Consider the following 22,612-nt stretch of genomic DNA (forward strand, 5'->3'; position numbering starts at 1 on the left):
TGATTTGTTGAAGCTGAGAGAGAGTACAGTAGAGGAGAAAAAGGAGGCTTTTCCCTCTTGATTAGAGTCAAAGAGTGAAGAGAGGGAGAGAGGTATTTGACTGGGACAGGAAGGAAGTAATTGGTTGCCATGATAGTTGGGGATTCAGAGTTGTTTAGCAGAGTGACAGAATGGGGTATGGGATGTACAGTTCTGCTCGGGCCCCCCCAAATCAGACCCAGTCCTAAGCCCACAGGCCTGACTGAAAGCCACAGTTTTATCATGGCAGATTCATGTGTCGCTGTAGAGACAAATTCACTGTCTTTTTAAACAGGGACAATACTTAGACAATGCATTGTTTCACATGCTGTAATTTAAGAAAAAAAAAAACACATCAAATGAAACTGACCTACTACAGCCAGAGGGAAGTAAGAAAAATTAGAGCCTCACCCAGCCCAAAGCTGTCTGGTCAGGAATTGGGTTCAGACAACGAATGAAAAAGCAACCACAACACAGGATAAGATTTGAGATCCATTTCCCTGCGGAGATGGAAATAAACATTAATTCTCAGAGTGAGTCATACAGGAACAGTGTCCAGTTAGTCACTTGATAGCCGATGTAGCTTGAACCTGTTTCCTGTGACTTTTGTCAAACACGACAAGTCTCGATTTAGCTCATTATCTGCTCCTCTGCCTTCCTGTTGATGTCTGTGGTTACGTATAAGAAATAGTCAGAGACTGAGCTTGATGCTTAAGAAAGAAGGAAAGAAAGAAAGATTAACACTAACTGTACAAAACGCACACACACACACACACGCTGTGGTGGCACACCCCCAGGTTCAGGGCCTGTGTAACTTCCCTTTTGTGCACAATGAGATATACACAAGTCCTTGCCCTTTTCCTGTATCCAAATAAACAATCCAAAAAGGGCTATGTAGCGGGAACACTGCCTTTTGTGAGTGTACACGTGTGAGTGTCTGTGTTTTTGCGTGTATTACGTAAGCATAACTGTGGCCCTCGGCCCCCTTCATTAGGGCTGCTGCTCAGCTCCTGCTTCCTTTGGTCACAGTTCATTGACCTGTAGGCCCATAACAGACATGGGAATCGGATGTGTCACTCTGTATGTGCATTTTTCTGTCTCAGCGCTCCTCCAGCTGTGTAGCTGTGTATTTTGCTTCACATTTGTACATACTTCACATTTTGTAAACATGCTCTCAAACATCAGTCATACTTGTGTTTACTTGGCACTTATGTGTATGTAAGTAGTTTCGCAGACCCTGTTTATTCTCTATTCATCATCATTTGGCTCTTAAACATGTTGCTCCGTTTTCCTCCCTCTGTCTGGTCTCAACAATTTGTCCGATAGCGGCGACGTACGTGTCTTAATCTAGCAGTAGTTGACAAACTGAGATACAAGGTTAAAATGTCATTATTTTTTGGCAAAAACACATTCCTGCGCAGCAATACAGAGGCACTTTCTGTTAGTTGTTGATTAATGGCATAAAATTCCTTTATATATAATAATTATATTATGTTTTCTTCTCAGTGTGTGAGGTTTGGTCCCCTGTATTGTTTGAAGGACAAAAACTAATGGTTACAGCACTTAGCAAGTTGTCAAGTCATGTAAATATGCTGCTTATTTGCAACTCTTTGTTTATTGTTTGTGGATATTTTGATCTTATAATATTAGTTCAACATTTTTGGGAAATACCCCAAATTTGCTTTCTTGCTAATATCAATACCACTGTCATGTTTATCCATTAAATACGAAAGTCAGAAGACTGTTAGCTAAACGACAGGAAGTGAGAGAAGCAGCTAGCCTGGGCCTGTCCAAGGATTTAAAAAAACAAAACACTTACCAACACCTCCAAAGATTGTTTAAATAGACTTGTACAAAAATGTAAATGTAAAAAAGATAAGTTTTGGGACTTTTTCTCAGCCAGGGCAGCTAAGTTAGCGCTCAAGCTAACAAAGAAAACAACTGGCTCCAGCTTCATACAGTATTAAACGACTTTTATTAGTTTGTTATCAATCTTTTCATCTAACTCTTGACAAGACGTGTATTTCCCACAATGTTAACCTCCTTTAAAGTGAACTTCAGATTCAGTAGAAGCATTTGTTCTTAATCATCTCAGAGCTGTGACCCTACCCTGTGTGCTGAAGCAAAGAGGATGTTTGTATGTGCATGAGTCTTGTATTCAGATGTGGCTGTCTTTGTGTGTTCCAGGTGACCTCTGCATGCATCCCAGTACCCTCCAATGATCTGGTAAGTCCCCTGCATCCGCCCATTTTCTTTTCCACAACAGCATTTCTGTATAGCGGACTAGTTTTCCCACTTTGTCCATCCATAGTTACGAGGTATGGCTTCCCAAAACCACCGTACGGTTTCCTCTGGTTGAATTCCTTTTGGGAAGCCAAGCCCTCAGCCCAGTTTGAGCTCAGTTCATTCCTGGAGCACTGCGGCATTCCAGTCCAGCAGAAAAAAATAGTTGATGTTGCTATAGGAAGTAGTAATGTTTATCCATTAGAGTCTGTTTGTTTAATTAACTCTCCTTTCCTTCCTCTGTATCCCCTTCTCCTCCCGCCTTTCTCCCCTCCTTCTTCTTCTCCCCCCCCTCTCACCTCCTTTCAACCTCATCCCTTTGCCCCACTTCCTCTTACCGTCTTTCTCTTCTCACCCTCCTCTCCCCTCTTCTTCTTTATCTCGTCACCGCTCCTTCCTTACATCCAGCAGCGTAGAGGGACCGCTCCTTCTCGACACACCCAACACCTGGTGAGCACACTTGAACCTCCATCCTCTCTCTTTGTCCTCTTCCTCTCCCCTCTCCTCTGTCTTTCCCTCCGGGGTCCCCAGCGTAACGCTGTCTGTCTTGGAAGTTTCCAAACCTGTCAGGGAAAAAAACTGTTTGGGGCTTTTTGATTTAGCACATACTAAACAATTCAAAGTGAGAGCAATGCCAGACATGAGTCTCTGTGAAAATAAAACAAATCCTGAGGTTTGTGACTTCTGAGGACTGTAATGCTCATTACATACCAGAGCATTACACAAATTAAATGTTTAGACCTGGTGATGGCACTAGATAAAAAGTCAGGGGATCATCAAATCCACTGGGAACAACTAGGTTTTCATCTTCTGGGGATCACGAATGTTGGTACCAAAAATTGTGTTGAATGAAGTGAAAACTCTTACCTGGTGGAAAGAGAAACAGTCAGGGGATCACCAGCGTTAGTAGCAGCCATCCTCTGCAGACTGTAAACATCTGTACAAACTTTCATGGCAGTCCATCAAATACTGGTTGAGATATTTCAATCTGGATGAAAGTGGTAGATTGCCTGATGTACAGTGGGGTCCAAAAGTCTGAGACCACTTCCAACAAGTGGTCTCAGACTTTTGGACCCCACTGTATAAACATGCATGAGCACGGTTTTAAAATTCAAATGTTTTTGGCTTCCACAGGGAGCGTAAAAGAAAGAATTTGGGAACCTCTTGTTGAGGTGAACCAGAGGAAAGCTCTGGAGGGGCCAGTTTTAAACAGATGGATAGACTGACGGGCCACCACCATCATTAGGCCGAAGCACTAGTGGCACAAAACATGTAATCATTGAAGTGGTCAATAATTATGGATACGTTTGATAAGTTGTTTTTGTGTGTGTGTGTGTGTGTGTTTTATTCCACAGGGGTCCACCAAGTCTCTGACCTATACCAAGCAGAGAAACACCTTGCCAAGGTAAAGGTCACCTGACTCATTTCTCTGAGGCGATATGTGTTACTGAGGCATTTTCTGCAGAGATCATTTAAAACAAATAGAGTCCTTATGTTTGCTTAGCGATTTGTTGAGCCACCGCTCCTTCATTCTTTCCGTAAGGTTCAGTGTCGACTGTGTGATGGAGCAACTCGGCTTTTGATTTGACCTACATGTTACACACAGTATCCAGTTTCTCTCTTTGCCTTTCCTCCTTTCTCGATACATCCAGTCACAAATTTCATTGCAGTGTATGAAGGAGCAGAATCATGTTGAGCTGCCACAAACAATCTGAATTAACGCTCATGTTTTGACCCGTGGCCCCCTTTCCCCCCCTGCCTCTCTCTGCGTGACCACCCGACCTTTGCTCCCTCTTCTCCTTTTCCTCTGCCCCCTCTTTACCTTCCTTTGCTGTTTTCTCCAGGAGCTTCAGTGTGGACCGTGTGATGGAGAGAGTGATGGAGCGCCACTACGACTTCGACCTGACCTACATCACCGAGAGGATCATCTCCGTCTTCTTCCCCCCGAAGCTGGAGGAGCAGAGATACCGGCTCAACCTGAAGGAGGTGGCTGCCATGCTCAAGTCCAAACATCAGGACAAATTTCTGGTGAGGGGAACAGAAAAATGCATCACACTCTGTCAGCTAAGACAGACAGTAATTACAGTAGCTTCAATGAGATGTCATGTACTGTAGTTCCTCTGTGGTATTTGTTGCAGCAGTGATTTTACCTCCCTCCTCAGCTGAAGATGCTTGTTGCACAGAGACAATATGTTTTAACATATAGCATCAAGAAACCGCTGAATACACTTAGCATCCCACAAATTAGCAGTCTGTTAGTCGTTTTTCTGTCACACCCATAATAAAAATAACTGAAATGAAACATCTTTTCTTTTCCAGCTCCTGAATCTCTCAGAGAGGCGCCACGACATCACCCGACTGAATCCAAAGGTGGAACTTTCCTTCTCGTAATTCTTTGTGTTGAGAATTCAATTCAAAACCTTTTCATTTTATCTCCTGAAATCACACGTCTCCATCCACCATCAGGTTCATGACTTCGGCTGGCCTGACCTCCACGCCCCACCGCTGGATAAGATCTGTGCCATATGTAAGGCCATGGAGACGTGGCTGACCTCCGACCCCCAGCACGTGGTGGTCCTGCACTGCAAGGTCAGAGTTCAGGGGGGCCGGCGGGGTTTTTCAGACAGACGTCCCACTGTTTCCCAGGCTCTGAACTGGGCTGATCAGAGGGTGGTGATAAGTGTTGTTGAGAGGTAGAAACAAATGTTGAATTATGTTGAAGTAGTGGTAGTTTTTTATTGAGTTCATATTAATGGTGTTAAAAATAATTATTGCTAAAAAAAAAATAAAAAATTATGTTATTATTAAGCATCATGTCAGTACGTAATCTAAAGTTTACATGAAAGAAAGGGATCAATGCAAAAATGTCATACTTACTTTAACAGGATATTTTGAGCATTTTTAAAAATCTGATTCAAACCATAACTCAATTTAAAACAATCTTGTTAGTCAATAACATTACCATTAACGTCGACCATGTTGTCAGCTGACCACTTCTGCTGTTTACTATCCAGAATCCAGTGGTGGAAGAAGTATTCAAACCCCCAACTTCAGTAGAAACAGCAATATCACACTGTGAAAAACACTTTGCTGCAGCTACAAGTCCTTCATTCTAAATTATACAAAGTAAAAGTACAAACGTGTTATCAGCAAAATAAAAGTAAAGTATTTACATTAATGGATTGTTTTTAATGACATGTAGGAAGCATTTTAATGTTGTAGCAGGTGAGTTTACATACTGTGCTAAAACGATGAATCAGATTTATATATCAGTCATTTGTTTTAAAGTTAAAAAATCTCACTCTTAAAAGCAGATAGTAAATAAATAAGTGTGAGATAATTGTACTGGAGATAAAATCACAGTGTTTCTTTCTGAAACATGGAGGGATAGAAGTATAAAGTGGCAAAAAATAAAGATACTCAAGTAAAGTACAGGTACATCAAAATTATACATAGGTACTATTTTTATTCTAATGCTGCCAGATAGCTGGAAAGGGTAGTGAAATAGTATGAAGCAAAGGTACAGAAACAAACTACTAAGCGCTGAGTGCTTGTTTTGGTTAATGTTACATACTTAAATTGCTATTTTGGAAAAATTGTAACCTGTAATGGTACAATTAGTAACCACTTGTAAGCTTTAACAGGTTTAAGCAGCCTTCATTTCTCCGTTCAGTGTTTCTGGTGTAAAATGCAATAAAGTAAGATAATGCAGTTAAAACATAACTTGACAAAAACCAAAATTGCAGCGTGCATCATATAATTCAATAAACTGTTTCCACCTCTGCCACAAAATCAACCATACGATTTAGATCAAACTCTGTCAACTAAACGTTTAACTTCCACACTGATACGCATCATTTAGAGAATCATTAATGCCATCAGTTCAGGAAAGCAGCGGCAATTTGAACCTTTCCCCTGCTACCAACCAGAGACCGACCATCAGCGAGGGCGACCGAGCTCCCACGGCTTGTCTGGATGTTTTATTTATTGGTTTTGGTCAGGAGAATTTAAATACTAAAACCAGACTACTTCTGTGGTCTGCTGACTTTCCAGAACATTCCAGCTACAGGCATTTTTTTTTTTTTTTTTCCCCAGCTGCAGATCACGCCAGGGATGGGAAAAAATACGTTTTTGTCAATGAAGAATCTGTCACTGAGAGATAGACTGAGCAAAACAAGCTTTAATTTGTGCTCAGTGTGTAGGTGCAGCCTTCTTACTGGTATCTTGGAGGAGGGGGGAGGGGGGGGGCGGGGTCACATTAGGAATTTGAAGAGGAATGTCTTTGGAATGTGTCAGAAACTACGAAGCGCCTGGTGTGAAAAAAAACACCACAGGGAGTTTTTTAATTGGAACTCAACCTGCTTGTCCACATCTTTCTATGTCCCCGCTTTGTCTCTGTCTAACTGTGTCTCTTTTTTAAAAAAAGAAAAAACAAATAAATCAACCCTACAGTCAAAACTGTCAGGTCTTGCAGGCTGTGGAAATCAGCTGTCTTTGAGCAACCCACAGTGGTGCCCGAGGATGCAATCAGCACACCATGACTCTTGTCCTTGTCGTTCCCTCCCCCTCCTCCAGGGCAACAAAGGGAAAACAGGCGTGATTATTGCAGCCTACATGCACTACAGCAAGATCTCCGCAGGGTGAGTGTGTGTGTCTGTGTCTGACGCATCCAAAGCCACAATCTGACATTTTCTTGTTCATCAGAATACCCACACATGGAACACATTAAATATTATTAAACTGACGTGCAAAAACATATTGGATTTATATTTGACTACTCAAATGTGCATGCCAAAAAAACTTATTCAAAAACTTATGTGTTCAAATTCAAGTATTGTATATGCAGCACAATGATTTCCATTCAGACTGTGTTGATAAGTCATTTGATAAATTAAGCCCTGTGGATTTTGCATAGGAACTGTGGAAGCTGGTTCATCCTGTGGCCAGTGCCAGCTGTATCCTCTCCATGTACTTTCTGGCATCTAGAGAGTCTGGTGCAAGTTCCATGATGGAAATTGTTGACTCAAAGCGTGTGTGTGTGTGTGTGTGTGTGTGTGTGCGGGCGTTTGCGTGCATTTATGTTGCAGGGCGGACCAGGCTCTCAGTACTCTTGCCATGAGGAAGTTCTGTGAAGATAAGGTGTCCTCTTCCCTCCAGCCATCCCAAAACAGGTAGAGGCCACGAGGAGATCTAAGGGGAAATTTGGAGGGGTTGCGGTGGTGGGGGGAGGTTGAGGGTATCTCACATCCTTGCAGGAGTTATTAAATGCATCCCCCCCTTGCATGCTTCTTAAGGGAAAAGAAAGAGAAAACAGCTTTTAGCTCCGAGCTCTTCATATGCAGAACTGCTGGATTTGATTTCTCTTTAACCTTGTGTTTAGTCTCTTTTCACAGACGACACTTTGACATGTCACAAACCTTAATAACAACATTAATGATGAATGAAATCCATTTAGTTGCTTCAGTTTCGGGGTCATGGCATTGTTCGTGCTGACTCACTGTCACACTGTCACTTACTGGGAAACCTGAGTAGAATAGAGCCATTGTCAATGTTTTCTCCTAAAATGACAAGTCAAAAGATCTTCTGTGAAAAAGACTTGTGGAACAAAAAGACTAAATTATAAATGCAATGTTAAAATGACAGAGTGGGCTACTTAACTGTAACCTTATGCTTTTCCATCATCTTTATATTGCACTTTCAAAAATTCCCCTTTGACATGTTTTTTCATCTTTATANTCATCTTTATATTGCACTTTCAAAAATTCCCCTTTGACATAGACCAGCATGAATGCTACAGAAGACAGTTAAATTATCAAAGACAATAGTAAAAGGAATAGTTTGACATTTTTGTAAATGGATTCACTCTCATGCCAAGAGTTAAATGTTCCTTCATCTTTATGCAATCTCAGTTAATGCTATATTAAACTCATATTTAACATACAGAAATTATTACTCTACAAGAAAGCAAGGTGTATTTCCCCAAATTACTGATTTTTTTGATTGCTCTTTCAAATATAAAAAAAAATATATTTATACTAATGGAAATTTCAGACTCACTTTAACATTCAGGTCCCAACAGTAATCTCACCCTGAGGTTAAAGGCAGAAAACTAGTGTCAAGAAAATGACAACGGACTCAAGAACTTTCCTGAATCAACTTCAAGTGTGACAGACACAAGAAATATTTCCTCACCCGATGGACAGATAGTTTTAGGAAAAGTGAAATATTTAGACTCAGCTCCAGAACATTTTTTTGCTGCCTCTCTTTCTCCTTTGTTGCTGGCCGTCTGCCCCGGGCATGTTTGCATTTTTCTTCTCTCTTTTAAAAACGTTCGTTCATAACCTCAGCCTACATCTGTTATTTTTATTCTCCATTTTTATCTCTCTTATTTTATATCATAAAGATCTCTCTCACTCTCTCTCCCTCTGTCTCTCAGGTATATCTATTACTTCGGGGGCCTTCTGTCCGGGGCGATCAAGATGAACAGCAGCCCTCTCTTCCTCCACCAAGTTCTCATCCCATCACTGCCTAACTTCCAGGGTGAAGGAGGTGTGTGTGTGTGTGTGTGTGTGTGTGTGTGTGTGTGTGTGTGTGTGTGTGTGTTTAGTCTTTTGAGACAAATCACCAAAACACAAAACGTATATCTGTTTGTTCCTAATGCATGTATCTATATGGATACATCCCACTGATCAGGCTGCTTTGACATTTTCATGAGCACAAAATAGCAACTTTGGAATTTTATTTGTTGATAAGTAGATTACAAATAGTGGATTTGTGTCACAGTAAGTTTAAATCTAATTAACAAATGAACCATGAAACACATATTTTTCTTTTTATGACCTGCCATTTCAAGCTTTGCACCTATATCTTGAAGTCTTTTGATGATACAAATCCCTCTAGAAACCATATTTTAACATGAGATATATTTACATAATCTCCACTTTACTGAAAACATTTAGGGTGCTATATTATTTCTGCAAATGATGAGATATTCTACTCATAACCTGATTATCAGATAATAATTTTGCATGCAAAATATGCAGATGCAAATAATAAATAAATAGATAAAAAAAACTGCTGCCAGTAGAAATGGCTCATGTGCATCACGTGCGTGTGTCATCATATGATCCAGCTGAGGCGCTGTCATCAGAAAATGACGTCAGATGACGCCTGAAAGGAAAACACCTAATGTTTTACCAAAAACACAATTTCTTTTTCATATTAAGACGTAAGTGAGGCAAACGTAGATGAAGTTGACGGAATTGAGACGCCTGACTGTGGCTGTGTATGCAGATAAAAATGTATATGTGATGTGATGTTTGTCTTGGCGTGGCGCTCTGACAGGCTTCTCTCCTGACTCACAACCACATTACTGACTGCAGCTCTAATAGACGGCCACATTCACCCTCCTTCTCCCACACACACTCTTCTGTTTATCTTTAATCAGATGATCAAGTCCAGGAGTGGGGGGGTGGTGGGGGGGTGGTGGTGGCAGTCAGCACATTCCTCTATCTCCATGTTGGTAATGTCTTAATTTCTCCCTCGTCTCTCTCTCTCTCCTCAGGTTACTACCCCTTCTTGAAGATCTACCAGGCCATGCAGTTGGTGTACACTTCAGGCATATAGTGAGTCTGTCCTGCTGTCATGTGGCCAAGTGATAGCACAGATAAGCCAGGACGTACTTGTTGGCTCAGCTGTGTTTTCTTTCATGAGCTGAGGTTTCAGCATCGTCTCAGGTTAATTCAAGAGACAGTATTGAATAAAAATCAAACAAATGACGTTTCTCTTCTTCAGTGCAGCTTTTAACTTATGTCACCCAGCTTTATTGTTTACTTCAAGGCCGTTCCAAGTTCATAAATGTGAATATGGCGATTCTCAAGAAAACATGATCTGGTTTGTTTGTTTATTTGTTTGTTTTGTCCATGTTTGGTGACATACTGTATCTGCCTGCGTTCTTTGTGTGTTTTTAGTTATCTAACAGGCTTGTTTGTGTACTCTGTGTCGTCTGCAGTGACCTTCAAGGCACCGGAGGAAGGCGGCTGTGTGTGACCATCGAACCGGCGCTGCTGCTTAAAGGTGACATCATGGTGAGTCATATGGGAAGGAAATAACAAAACCCTGACTCGGGTGGGGTCCCGATCGTGGCTTAATAACTTTAACTTCCGTAGACATCAAAAACAAAAGAAAAACTTCACAAAGTAGTTCTGCAAAAGTTTGGTAGAGCTGCCATATCTCATCTCTGAAATAGAAATTCTGGTATGGAAGAAAAATGTTTTGTCACTTTGTTAACAAGGGATCATAATTTGTCTGTTTTGTGCAGTCAGTCATTTCAAAAGTGGAAGCGAACTCAAAGCCTTAAATTTACAGTTCCAGCCTCTCATTATCCCACATACAGTTTGACAGTTTGACCTGCAGCTCTTCTCACCTCTCTGCTGCCCTCTGCAGGTCAAATGCTACCACAGGCGAGCCCAGAGTGCAGACAGAGACACTGTGTTCAGGCTGCAGTTCCACACGTGCACCATCCACGGATCCCAGCTCTGGTTTGGCAAAGGGGAGCTGGATGAAGCTTGTACTGGTGAGTTTATTTAGGTTGTATAAACAGCAGATCAGAGATTAAAGGATCACACAGGATGTTTGCCAAAATGCATGAGAGTGGTTGAGAGGATGGTTGAAACAGGATTTATTTAAGATTGTTGGAGAGAGGGCAACTTAAGCAAGAGAAAACACACTGTTTTTAATCTTGTAACTATTGTGCATCGGTAGTGAGTCGGCCGGTAGCTGTTTCCCAGGTAAAAGCTGTAAAAACCCAAAGTACACTAGCAGCTCAGCACCAAACAGCAGACAGACAAAGTTAACAACTAGCGAGTGAACAGAGTGGAGCATGTAGCGACTACAATGCCAGATACATCTGTCAATATAGAGACCAAAACCACAATTCAATTCAATTGAAGAAACTTTATTTGTCCGCAGGGGGCAAATCTTACCCCATATCTGCTGGATGTGTAAATAAGCAGCTGTTTGCAAACATGCTAGTTATATCAGTGCAGTAAATGCTAAAACATAGCGTAACACTATCACATGTAGAGAGGAGTCATGAGGTCAGCTGACCCAGTAATGTCAGTAATATCTGTGTAAATCTAACTAATTTTAGCTGCTGCTCAAGTCAGACCAGACCAAAGCTTCAGCTGCAAAACCCCTCAATGTGATGAATTGTGCAAGGGTGCTTTTTATTCCCTATGAGTTCAACTTCTGATTTGTGAGAGGAAGACTGGGTTACTTTTTTACATTGTCTCACTTTAAATGTACAAGAACAAATGACTGTTTATTGCTCCCCTAAAGGCCAGAGTGGACTTAGCCTTATTTTGCATTTTTGGACATTTTCAAACTGTCATTTGGACACAGTTTGTTACTTGTGGAGTGGATATACTAATGGATATAATGGCTGCTCTTTAAATTAGCATTGTGGGAATGTATTCACAGTGGTTTGGCTTCATAATAATACCGTGGCTGAATAAATCCCTAAATAATAGCAGCATAATCCCCAACCTGGACATAATAACAGTTCTCTGGAGGCAAGTATCCTGAAAATGAGTTGCACTGTATGCCGGAGCGAGTGTCTCTAACTATCCCTCAGAGAGAGTAAACGAGGCCCGGTGAGCTCTGGTGTATTCCTTAAGTCCATAATGAATATGCTCATTACTTCATTTCCTCCTCGGTTTCCCTTTCCCTGAAATGACAGCACGTGTGCAGCTGAGAAGCACGCCTGTAAAGCAAAGGAGGTTGTGTCTGTGGTCGTGATTCCATTACACTAAATGAAGCATTAGAGATGTGCATAAACACACTATTGTTGATTCAAAGAACTTATAAAACATCTGTGGAAGGTATTAGTATATTTGATATATTGGAGCAGAAACACAGTTTGATTCCTTTCTGGGCTTTCCCCATATCACTGGAGCACTGGTATGCTTTCATAAACCTGGATCTCATGTGGAGATTACATTTATATTTATAGGCTATAATGTAGATAGACTTCCATAAGTACGTTTTAACAGAAGGAAATTATTATTATTATTATTATTATTATTATTCCCTCTGTGTTTTATTAAGTATTTTTTTCCTCTCCTTCTCCCAAAGATGAGCGTTTTCCGTCTGATGCCACCGTAGAGTTCGTCTTCTCCTCTGGACCTGAGAAGATCAAAGGTTGGTTCACTCTACTTCAAATTCTTCTTCTTACATTTTCCACTTGAGTAAGTTGAGTTTGTATTTGTCAAATGAGTAAAAGACAAATTGATTCTTAAAGCTTCTTCACAAATAAAAAATAGTCTTGGGTAGGGAAGGAAATAAATGCAGATGAATGCAAATGAAATGCATCTTTCCTCAGGTCGTGAGTACCAGAAGAACGACCCGGCTGTCACGGTCGACTACAACACTGCTGACCCAGTGGTTCGCTGGGATTCCTATGAGAACTTCAACCAGCGTTACCAGGACAGTCTGGAGGGTAAAACACCAACTGTTTCCTTTAAATCCTTTTTCAGCTTGATTTTAAAGGTCCCATATTCAATAAAGTGAGATTTCCCTGCCTGTTTTGAATTTAAAGCAGGTCTAGCTTCTATATTAATACTGTGAAAGTATCAAAGCCTCAGTCCACAGAGAAATGCACACAGCCTGTATTCAGAAACTGAGCCTTAAAACCAGCCGTCAGGACTTCTGGAACCGTAACAACAGGTCAGCGAGCCTCTCTTCTGATTGGCTCACCGACCTGTTGTTACTAGAGCTCCAGAGAGAAGCCTGAGAGAGGAGATGTAAAACTACACTGAGATGGTTTTTGGTTCTTAAAATCACAAATATATCTTCTTGTGGATCAATGTTAATTGTAGAAAATTACAAATGACTTCACCCATACTTGGTCTTTGCCATTTCATATCAGACAGTCTAGATATCAAGTAGAAAATTAAAGGACAACCAAGAACAATATCTGGTGAATAAAATTCAACAGGCTCAAAATTGTCTCTGTGCATATCTAAAGAGTTCTGAGAGCTGATCCGGTTTCTTTTCTTTTTTGTCTCAGACATTGCCCACACCAGAGGTCCTCTAGATGGCAGTCTGTACGCTCAGATAAAGAAGCGCCGAGGGCCTGGCTCAGGTTCTCTCACCTCAACTAATGGCAGCAGCCCAGGGGTGGGCCTTTCTGAAGACAGGCCCGATCATCTCACTGCTCAAGGTTCTGACTCCGCGCTCTCAGGCCATTCCATCCATTTGAGCCAATCATCTGTCCACGCTGACCGCCAGGAGGAGCCCATTCGTCCGCCGCCTCCAACCAGACAGGAAAGAGAGGAGCTTGAACGTCTTCTTGGAGGCATAGAGGGGAACCGAGATGGAGAGCGAGAGACCGCCATCTTGGATGACGGGGATTCATTGCCCTCGGAGCGAACCGGGACGCTGAGGCTCAGTCGGTCGTGTTCCTGCCGTGACGGTTACCGGTCCCAGCGCTGTGCCGAGCCTGGCTGTGACCGCACCCTCCTCATGCCTAATGGGTACTGCCTCGATCGGGCTCCCGGCACCAACGGGCACCACGGGGCAACGCCTTCTGCCAGCCCCAACCCAGCTGCTCCTCCATCACACATGGATCTGTGCCAGCACTACAGTCCCCACTCCCACCAGTCCCTTCCACCTCCAGATTTGGTGTGGGACCGCCAGAGTGGCCCGCCGCACTACCTGCACCGCTCCTGCTCAGAGGTTCCCTCATCTCGACATATCTGCCCATACCCATCACCGGACCTCACCCCTCACTCTCACAACCCCCCACATCACCACCCTCTCTCTGCCCCGAGCCGCATCTGCTGTCGAGAAGACGACTACGGCCCCTACCACCACCCTCCTCCACCTCACAGCCACCACCATGCCCATCCCCATGCTCACCACTCCAAACCCTCCACCAGCCCTACCTACCATGATATAATGCTAATGGATGGTCTGCCGCCCCCAGGCTGCCCTTGCAGAGACTGCACTATCAGGAGGGAAGACTCGGTGGCCTATCACGGCCTGAGGCTGGACCGGGGGGACAGCTTCCACTGGGACAGAGAGGCGGAGCTTCAGCAAAGGGAGGTGGGGCTTAGGAGAGCCAGGGAGACAGAGTTACCTAGAGGGTCAGAGCTCCACTGGGAGAGGGATCCTGGGCTGAGGCGAGGCAGAGAGCTGTCCCTCCACTGGGAGCGAGACAGGGAGGCTGAGCTGCAGTGGGAGAGGGACAGAGAGGCTGAATACTGGCACAGGAGAGCCACCGTAGCCTCCTATGGCCCACAGGGTCACGATCTCCCAGCCTTTACGTTTGACCCCTTGCCATCGGGTCACCCGGCTTATCCAGAGGCGTCGAGGTCTCATGCTCATTCTCACCTGGATCTGAAGTACAGCAGCAGCAGCAGCGGTTACCAAACACCCCGCCAAGTGTGCCCCTGCTCGCCTTACCAGCCCTCGCCATCTGAAAGCAGGGGCTACGCCTCAGGCTACCAGTCTGAGTCCACGTCACCGCTGCCTCCTGCTTCCTCCATGACGGGGCCCTGCAGCCATAGCAATGGGCCAGCAGAGCATAACCACAACCACCACCACCACCTTCAAGACTCACAGCAGTCATACGGCTCTGACTCACACACTGGTGAGTCACGTTAAAACAGAAACATTGAGAAATGTGTTTTCTTGTAACGGGAAACAGGAGTGGATAAATTATCTATAATCAACAACAGCATCCACTAATAATTTGTGCTTAACTGGAGAGATGCCTTACACATTACTCACAAATTGGCTCGCCAGTCACCAACCTCAGCTGATTCTGCGTTCATGGATGTTAATGGTCGTAAATGTAATCCATTGTTCCTTCTCAGATGGCCTTCGCAGTTCTGGTGAAAGTGTGGGCTGGAGGGAACACATTACCCACGGATCCTTTAAGAGAGTCCACAGAGACGGTCACGCCGCATGCTCCACGCCGTCTGATATGTCTGGACCGTCCACTCCTGTCCACACCAGCAGCCCTCTTCGCACGCAGGAAAGGTATTCCACCTTTACTACTTCACTAGGCCAGAGAGCTTTGTCAGCAAGAGTTTCTCCTCGCTGTCAGGGTGTCTGTTTTTTATATGAAGTTTTGATATCCATAAGAAGATATATTTGATATATTTAGATCTCCTCTCTCAGGCTTCTCTCTGGAGCTCTAGTAACAATAGATGGGTGAGCCAATCAGAAAAGAGGTTCTGAGCCTCTCTTCTGATTGGCTGACTGTTTTCTGAGTGGTCAAATAAAAATATAGCAGATTTCAGGTAAACATTCAGAGAAACCAAATCCTGCAAGGTTAGATGGTGGGTCCAGGTGGGCAGGGCTTGGTGACTGCTTTGTTGTGACATCACAAAGTTACAGTCCTGACGGCTCGTTTTAAGGCTCAGTTTCTGAATACAGGCTGTGTGTGTTTCTCTGTGGACTGAGCGCTTTGATACTTTCACAGTATTAATATAGAACCTAGACCTGATCTATAATCAAAAAAAGACATGGATATCTCACTTTATACAATATGGGACCTTTAAAAATACCAATCAGTTGATAACTAAAAAGATTCAGGAGGTTAGAGTAGAAATTTTAAAAACATTTCTCTAGATCTGTGACAGTAATACTCATATTTATCCATTTAAGCCCTAGTCCAGGAGGGAGGGAGTATGAGATCCGGACCACAGACATCATCAGCAGTGACTACGAGGCGTCCCAGCCACAGGACAGACACTATCGAGCTGATAATATCGTCCAGGAATCCCCGGACAGCCAAAAAAGCAGCACAGAGCCGTCATCTACCAAAGACACGCAGTCAAACACAACCACACCTGTACAAACAGAACCCCACAACCACTGCACTGCACCATCAGACCCATCCCCTACAGCTCCCCACCAGCAGCACTGTCGCCCAGATATGCCCTCGGCTTCTTCGTTGCCAGGCTGCCAGGCTCCTTCTTCCCCTATCCATGCTTCAACTGCACCAGATATACACCCCCAACCTAGCCCTCTCAGTATCCAGACCCCCCATCCCTCAGAGGCTGCTGCTCTGCCGTCCACTGTGGCACAGGCGATGTCCCAGCCTCAGAGTCAGACCCAGGCCCAAACCACAGGACCGATCCAAGCAGAGGTCAACGGATCCTGTCCAACTAGGGAAACTCACCCTGAATCCCCAAAACGCACCAACACCTCCAACACCCAAGCCCCTGCATCTCCCACCACAGCTTCATCATCATCCTCCCAGCCTGCCTCCAGCAGCATGGAGGGCTCCCCTGTCTCTGATACCCCAGTTCCTGGCTTTGCCACCCTGGGTAGGAAGTTGATGTTGAGTGGGTCTGACCCCCAACACCCGAACCACATTCAGCAGCACGGACCCCTGCATCACCACTACCCAGCCATGGAGCACAGTGCTGCTCTGGACACTAACAAGAGGCACTGCTACTCCGCTCACACTCCTCAGCTTCACCCGTCCTCCCACTCCAACTACTCCACCATCTCCATCCCCCTCCCTCACCCCCAACCGCCTCTGCCGGAAAAGCGCCACCTGCCCACCCAGTTGAGTTCACCCACCGAAGGAGTGGGGACCCTGAGGCCAGCTGTGGGCCAAGTGCCTCCCTCCACTGCCAGCACCACCCAGCATCAGCACCATGTCACGTTCTCTCCCACTGTGGGGGAAATTGCACCCCCTACAGGCCAGAATGAAGGAGTGGCCTCTGCAGAGCCTGAGAATGGAAACAGGGTCAGTGTGAAGTTTGTCCAGGATAGTTCAAGGTTCTGGTACAAGCCTGGCATCTCCAGAGAGCAAGGTAACTTTAAGAAAAAGTTCGCTGCGCTATCTTGTTTTATTGACATTGCTGAATATAGAATTTCCTAATATCTTGTTTGTGCTCGGTGCAGCCATCACAGCTCTGAAGGAGAGAGAGCCAGGTACCTTCCTGATCAGGGACAGTAACTCTTTCCAGGGGGCATATGGCTTGGCCCTGAAGGTGGCAACACCTCCTCCCAATGTCAACAACCACAGCAGCAAGGGTAAAATGTATTTTTCATGTCATGAAGAATATCTCATTGTCACATTTTTGCTCTTTGTGTTCAGCAACAGTAGCACAATTGAGCCATTCAAGCAAGGGCGTAGGTTTGGTCTCAACATCTGTATGGACGCAAAACTCCCGCCAACCCTCCAAAACAAAGAGACTGGCTTTTTAATGCTGTCAACCAAACAGTTTATTAACATATAAGATCGGAATTTAAATTCATGAATGCCCATACACAAACGTAATATATGTACACAGGTGAAATTCCATATATTACATATATGTACATGTGAATTTCCATGTATTAAATATATGTACAGGCCAGGGTTTGAACCCAGAACCTTGTCACTGTGAGAAAACTGTTCTAACCACTGTCAACCAAGCACACCCATGAATAAATCATCATATAGTAAGGTATAAAAGTGTCAAAAAAAAGTCATAATATAGTAGGGTATAAAATCATCAAAAAACACAATAGTATAGTAAAAGATCAAAAAAAAAAAAAAAATTTAAAAAGGTCACAAGGGATGAAACATTATAGTATAATAAGGCATTAAAATGTCAAGCTGGAAGTAGCTGGGGAGAACCCACAAAGAAACATAGAGAACATGCTCACATCCACACAAAAGGGCCCATGGCTTATCAAAATGTCGGGCTGTCGGACCTTTGGATTGCAAGGCAAGAGCCCAAACCATTACACCACAAAATCACCCATACCAGAGTAAGACATAAAAACGTGGAAAAAGGTCGTAGTATAGTATGGCATAAAAAGTCATAGTATGCTAAGGCATAAAACATCATACTATAGTAAGGCATAAAAGTGTCAAAAAAGTCATATTATAGTAAGGTATAAAAACGTCAAAAAACGCCATAATATAGTAAGGCAAAAAACATCACAAAACATCATAGTATAGTATTGGATAAAACGTGATAGTATAGTAAGGCATAAAAATGTCAAAAAAAACATCATGGTATAGTAAGGCATAAAAACTTCAAAAAATGTCATACTATAGTATGGCATAAAACGTGATACTATAGTAAGGCATAAAAGTGTCAAAAAAGTCATAGTATAGTATGGCATAAAAACGTCAAAAAACGTCATAATATAGTTAGTTATAAAATCGTCGAAAAACATCATAGTATAGTATGGCATAGAGACGTGATAGTATAGTATGGCATAAAAACGTCAAAAAACATTATAGTATAGTATTGCATAAAAACGTCATAATGTAGTAAGGCATAAAAACGTCAAAAAACGTCATAGTATAGTATGGCATAAAAACGTCAAAAAAAGTCATAATATAGTAAGGTATAAAATCGTAAAAAAACGTCATAGTATAGTAAGGCATAAAGACGTCAAAAAACGTCATAATATAGTAAAGCATTGAAAACGTCAAAAACGTCATGGTATAGTATGGTATCAAACATCATTATATAGTAAGGTATAAAAATGTCAAAAAAACGTCACAGTATAGTAAGGCAAAAAAACGTCATAGTATATTATGGCATAAAACGTTATAGTATAGGAAGGTATAAAAATGTCAAAAAAACGTCACAGTATAGTGAGGCATAAAAACGTCAAAAAACGTCATAACATAGTAAGGCAAAAAAACGTCAAAAAACGTCATAGTATAGTATGGCATAAAACGTCATAGTATAGGAAGGGATAAAAATGTCAAAAAAACGTCACAGTATAGTAAGGTACAAAAACGTCAAAAAATGTCATAATATAGTATGGCATAAAAACGTCAAAAAACGTCATAGTAAAGTATGGCATGAAAACGTCAAAAGTCATAATATAGTAAGGCATAAAATGTCATAGTATAGTAAGGCATAAAAGTGTCAAAAAAAATCAATAGTATAATAAGGAATAAAAATGTCAAAAAAGTCATAGTATAATATGGCATAAAAAAGTCATGAAACGTCATAGTATAGTAAGGCATAAAAGTGTAAAAAAAAAGTCATATAATAATAAGGCATAAAAACGTCAAAAAACATCATAGTATAGTATGGCATAAAAATGTCAAAGAATGTCGTAGAATAATATGGTAGGATTCGATCCTGTGACCTTGTGATTGCAAGGCAGCAGCCCTAACCATCACGCCATGATTCACCCACAACAAGTCAGGCAGAAAAACGTGTAAAAACATGATAGTATAGTGAGATATAAACACGTCAAATAACGTCATAGTATAGTAAGGCATAAAAACTTCAAAAAACGTAATAGTATAGTATGACCTAAAAGTATAAAAAAAAAAGTCTTAGTATAGTAAGGCAAAAAAACGTCAAAAAACGTCATAGTATAGTATTGGATAAAACGTCATAGTATAGTTAGGCATAAAAAGTCAAAAAAAATCATAGTATAGTATGGCATAAAAACTTCAAAAAATGTCATACTATAGTATGGCATAAAACGTGATACTATAGTAAGGCATAAAAGTGTCAAAAAAAGTCATAGTATAGTAAGGCATAAAAACACCAAAAAACGTAATAGTATAGTAAGGTATAAAAACGTCAAAAAATGTCATAGTATCGTATGGAATAAAAATGTCAAAAAACGCCATAATATAGTAAGGCATAAAAACGTCAAAAAACGTCATAATATAGTAAAACGTCATAATATAGTATGGCATAAACACGTCAAATAACGTCATAATGTAGTATGGCATAAACACGTCAAATAACGTCATAATGTAGTATGGCATAAACACGTCAAATAACGTCATAATGTAGTATGGCATAAACACGTCAAATAACGTCATAATGTAGTATGGCATAAACACGTCAAATAACGTCATAATGTAGTATGGCATAAACACGTCAAATAACGTCATAATGTAGTATGGCATAAACACGTCAAATAACGTCATAATGTAGTATGGCATAAACACGTCAAATAACGTCATAATGTAGTATGGCATAAACACGTCAAATAACGTCATAATGTAGTATGGCATAAACACGTCAAATAACGTCATAATGTAGTATGGCATAAACACGTCAAATAACGTCATAATGTAGTATGGCATAAACACGTCAAATAACGTCATAATGTAGTATGGCATAAACACGTCAAATAACGTCATAATGTAGTATGGCATAAACACGTCAAATAACGTCATAATGTAGTATGGCATAAACACGTCAAATAACGTCATAATGTAGTATGGCATAAACACGTCAAATAACGTCATAATGTAGTATGGCATAAACACGTCAAATAACGTCATAATGTAGTATGGCATAAACACGTCAAATAACGTCATAATGTAGTATGGCATAAACACGTCAAATAACGTCATAATGTAGTATGGCATAAACACGTCAAATAACGTCATAATGTAGTATGGCATAAACACGTCAAATAACGTCATAATGTAGTATGGCATAAACACGTCAAATAACGTCATAATGTAGTATGGCATAAACACGTCAAATAACGTCATAATGTAGTATGGCATAAACACGTCAAATAACGTCATAATGTAGTATGGCATAAACACGTCAAATAACGTCATAATGTAGTATGGCATAAACACGTCAAATAACGTCATAATGTAGTATGGCATAAACACGTCAAATAACGTCATAATGTAGTATGGCATAAACACGTCAAATAACGTCATAATGTAGTATGGCATAAACACGTCAAATAACGTCATAATGTAGTATGGCATAAACACGTCAAATAACGTCATAATGTAGTATGGCATAAACACGTCAAATAACGTCATAATGTAGTATGGCATAAACACGTCAAATAACGTCATAATGTAGTATGGCATAAACACGTCAAATAACGTCATAATGTAGTATGGCATAAACACGTCAAATAACGTCATAATGTAGTATGGCATAAACACGTCAAATAACGTCATAATGTAGTATGGCATAAACACGTCAAATAACGTCATAATGTAGTATGGCATAAACACGTCAAATAACGTCATAATGTAGTATGGCATAAACACGTCAAATAACGTCATAATGTAGTATGGCATAAACACGTCAAATAACGTCATAATGTAGTATGGCATAAACACGTCAAATAACGTCATAATGTAGTATGGCATAAACACGTCAAATAACGTCATAATGTAGTATGGCATAAACACGTCAAATAACGTCATAATGTAGTATGGCATAAACACGTCAAATAACGTCATAATGTAGTATGGCATAAACACGTCAAATAACGTCATAATGTAGTATGGCATAAACACGTCAAATAACGTCATAATGTAGTATGGCATAAACACGTCAAATAACGTCATAATGTAGTATGGCATAAACACGTCAAATAACGTCATAATGTAGTATGGCATAAACACGTCAAATAACGTCATAATGTAGTATGGCATAAACACGTCAAATAACGTCATAATGTAGTATGGCATAAACACGTCAAATAACGTCATAATGTAGTATGGCATAAACACGTCAAATAACGTCATAATGTAGTATGGCATAAACACGTCAAATAACGTCATAATGTAGTATGGCATAAACACGTCAAATAACGTCATAATGTAGTATGGCATAAACACGTCAAATAACGTCATAATGTAGTATGGCATAAACACGTCAAATAACGTCATAATGTAGTATGGCATAAACACGTCAAATAACGTCATAATGTAGTATGGCATAAACACGTCAAATAACGTCATAATGTAGTATGGCATAAACACGTCAAATAACGTCATAATGTAGTATGGCATAAACACGTCAAATAACGTCATAATGTAGTATGGCATAAACACGTCAAATAACGTCATAATGTAGTATGGCATAAACACGTCAAATAACGTCATAATGTAGTATGGCATAAACACGTCAAATAACGTCATAATGTAGTATGGCATAAACACGTCAAATAACGTCATAATGTAGTATGGCATAAACACGTCAAATAACGTCATAATGTAGTATGGCATAAACACGTCAAATAACGTCATAATGTAGTATGGCATAAACACGTCAAATAACGTCATAATGTAGTATGGCATAAACACGTCAAATAACGTCATAATGTAGTATGGCATAAACACGTCAAATAACGTCATAATGTAGTATGGCATAAACACGTCAAATAACGTCATAATGTAGTATGGCATAAACACGTCAAATAACGTCATAATGTAGTATGGCATAAACACGTCAAATAACGTCATAATGTAGTATGGCATAAACACGTCAAATAACGTCATAATGTAGTATGGCATAAACACGTCAAATAACGTCATAATGTA

General features: G+C 41.3%; 1 protein-coding gene across 4 annotated transcripts in view; it reads left to right on the forward strand.

The window, feature by feature from the left end:
- LOC111230706 (tensin-2-like) overlaps window positions 1–22,612 on the forward strand; it is a 65,446-nt gene that overhangs the window by 27,463 nt on the left and 15,371 nt on the right. For 3 of the 4 annotated variants that reach the window (XM_022757525.1, XM_022757527.1, XM_022757528.1), the window contains exons 4-21: window positions 2,206–2,244; window positions 2,710–2,751; window positions 3,657–3,706; window positions 4,146–4,329; window positions 4,621–4,671; window positions 4,768–4,890; window positions 6,877–6,941; window positions 7,389–7,472; window positions 8,738–8,850; window positions 9,866–9,926; window positions 10,313–10,388; window positions 10,747–10,876; window positions 12,436–12,501; window positions 12,683–12,799; window positions 13,370–14,953; window positions 15,180–15,345; window positions 15,976–17,135; window positions 17,227–17,358. In XM_022757525.1, the coding sequence (XP_022613246.1) occupies window positions 2,206–2,244; window positions 2,710–2,751; window positions 3,657–3,706; window positions 4,146–4,329; window positions 4,621–4,671; window positions 4,768–4,890; window positions 6,877–6,941; window positions 7,389–7,472; window positions 8,738–8,850; window positions 9,866–9,926; window positions 10,313–10,388; window positions 10,747–10,876; window positions 12,436–12,501; window positions 12,683–12,799; window positions 13,370–14,953; window positions 15,180–15,345; window positions 15,976–17,135; window positions 17,227–17,358 (4,243 nt within the window). The remainder of the gene's footprint in view (window positions 1–2,205; window positions 2,245–2,709; window positions 2,752–3,656; window positions 3,707–4,145; window positions 4,330–4,620; window positions 4,672–4,767; window positions 4,891–6,876; window positions 6,942–7,388; window positions 7,473–8,737; window positions 8,851–9,865; window positions 9,927–10,312; window positions 10,389–10,746; window positions 10,877–12,435; window positions 12,502–12,682; window positions 12,800–13,369; window positions 14,954–15,179; window positions 15,346–15,975; window positions 17,136–17,226; window positions 17,359–22,612) is intronic. The other variant, XM_022757526.1, reaches the window with a different exon arrangement.

The sequence above is a fragment of the Seriola dumerili genome, unplaced genomic scaffold (assembly GCF_002260705.1).
Source record: "Seriola dumerili isolate Sdu_G_001 unplaced genomic scaffold, Sdu_1.0 BDQW01000283.1, whole genome shotgun sequence".
NCBI lineage: Eukaryota > Metazoa > Chordata > Actinopteri > Carangiformes > Carangidae > Seriola > Seriola dumerili.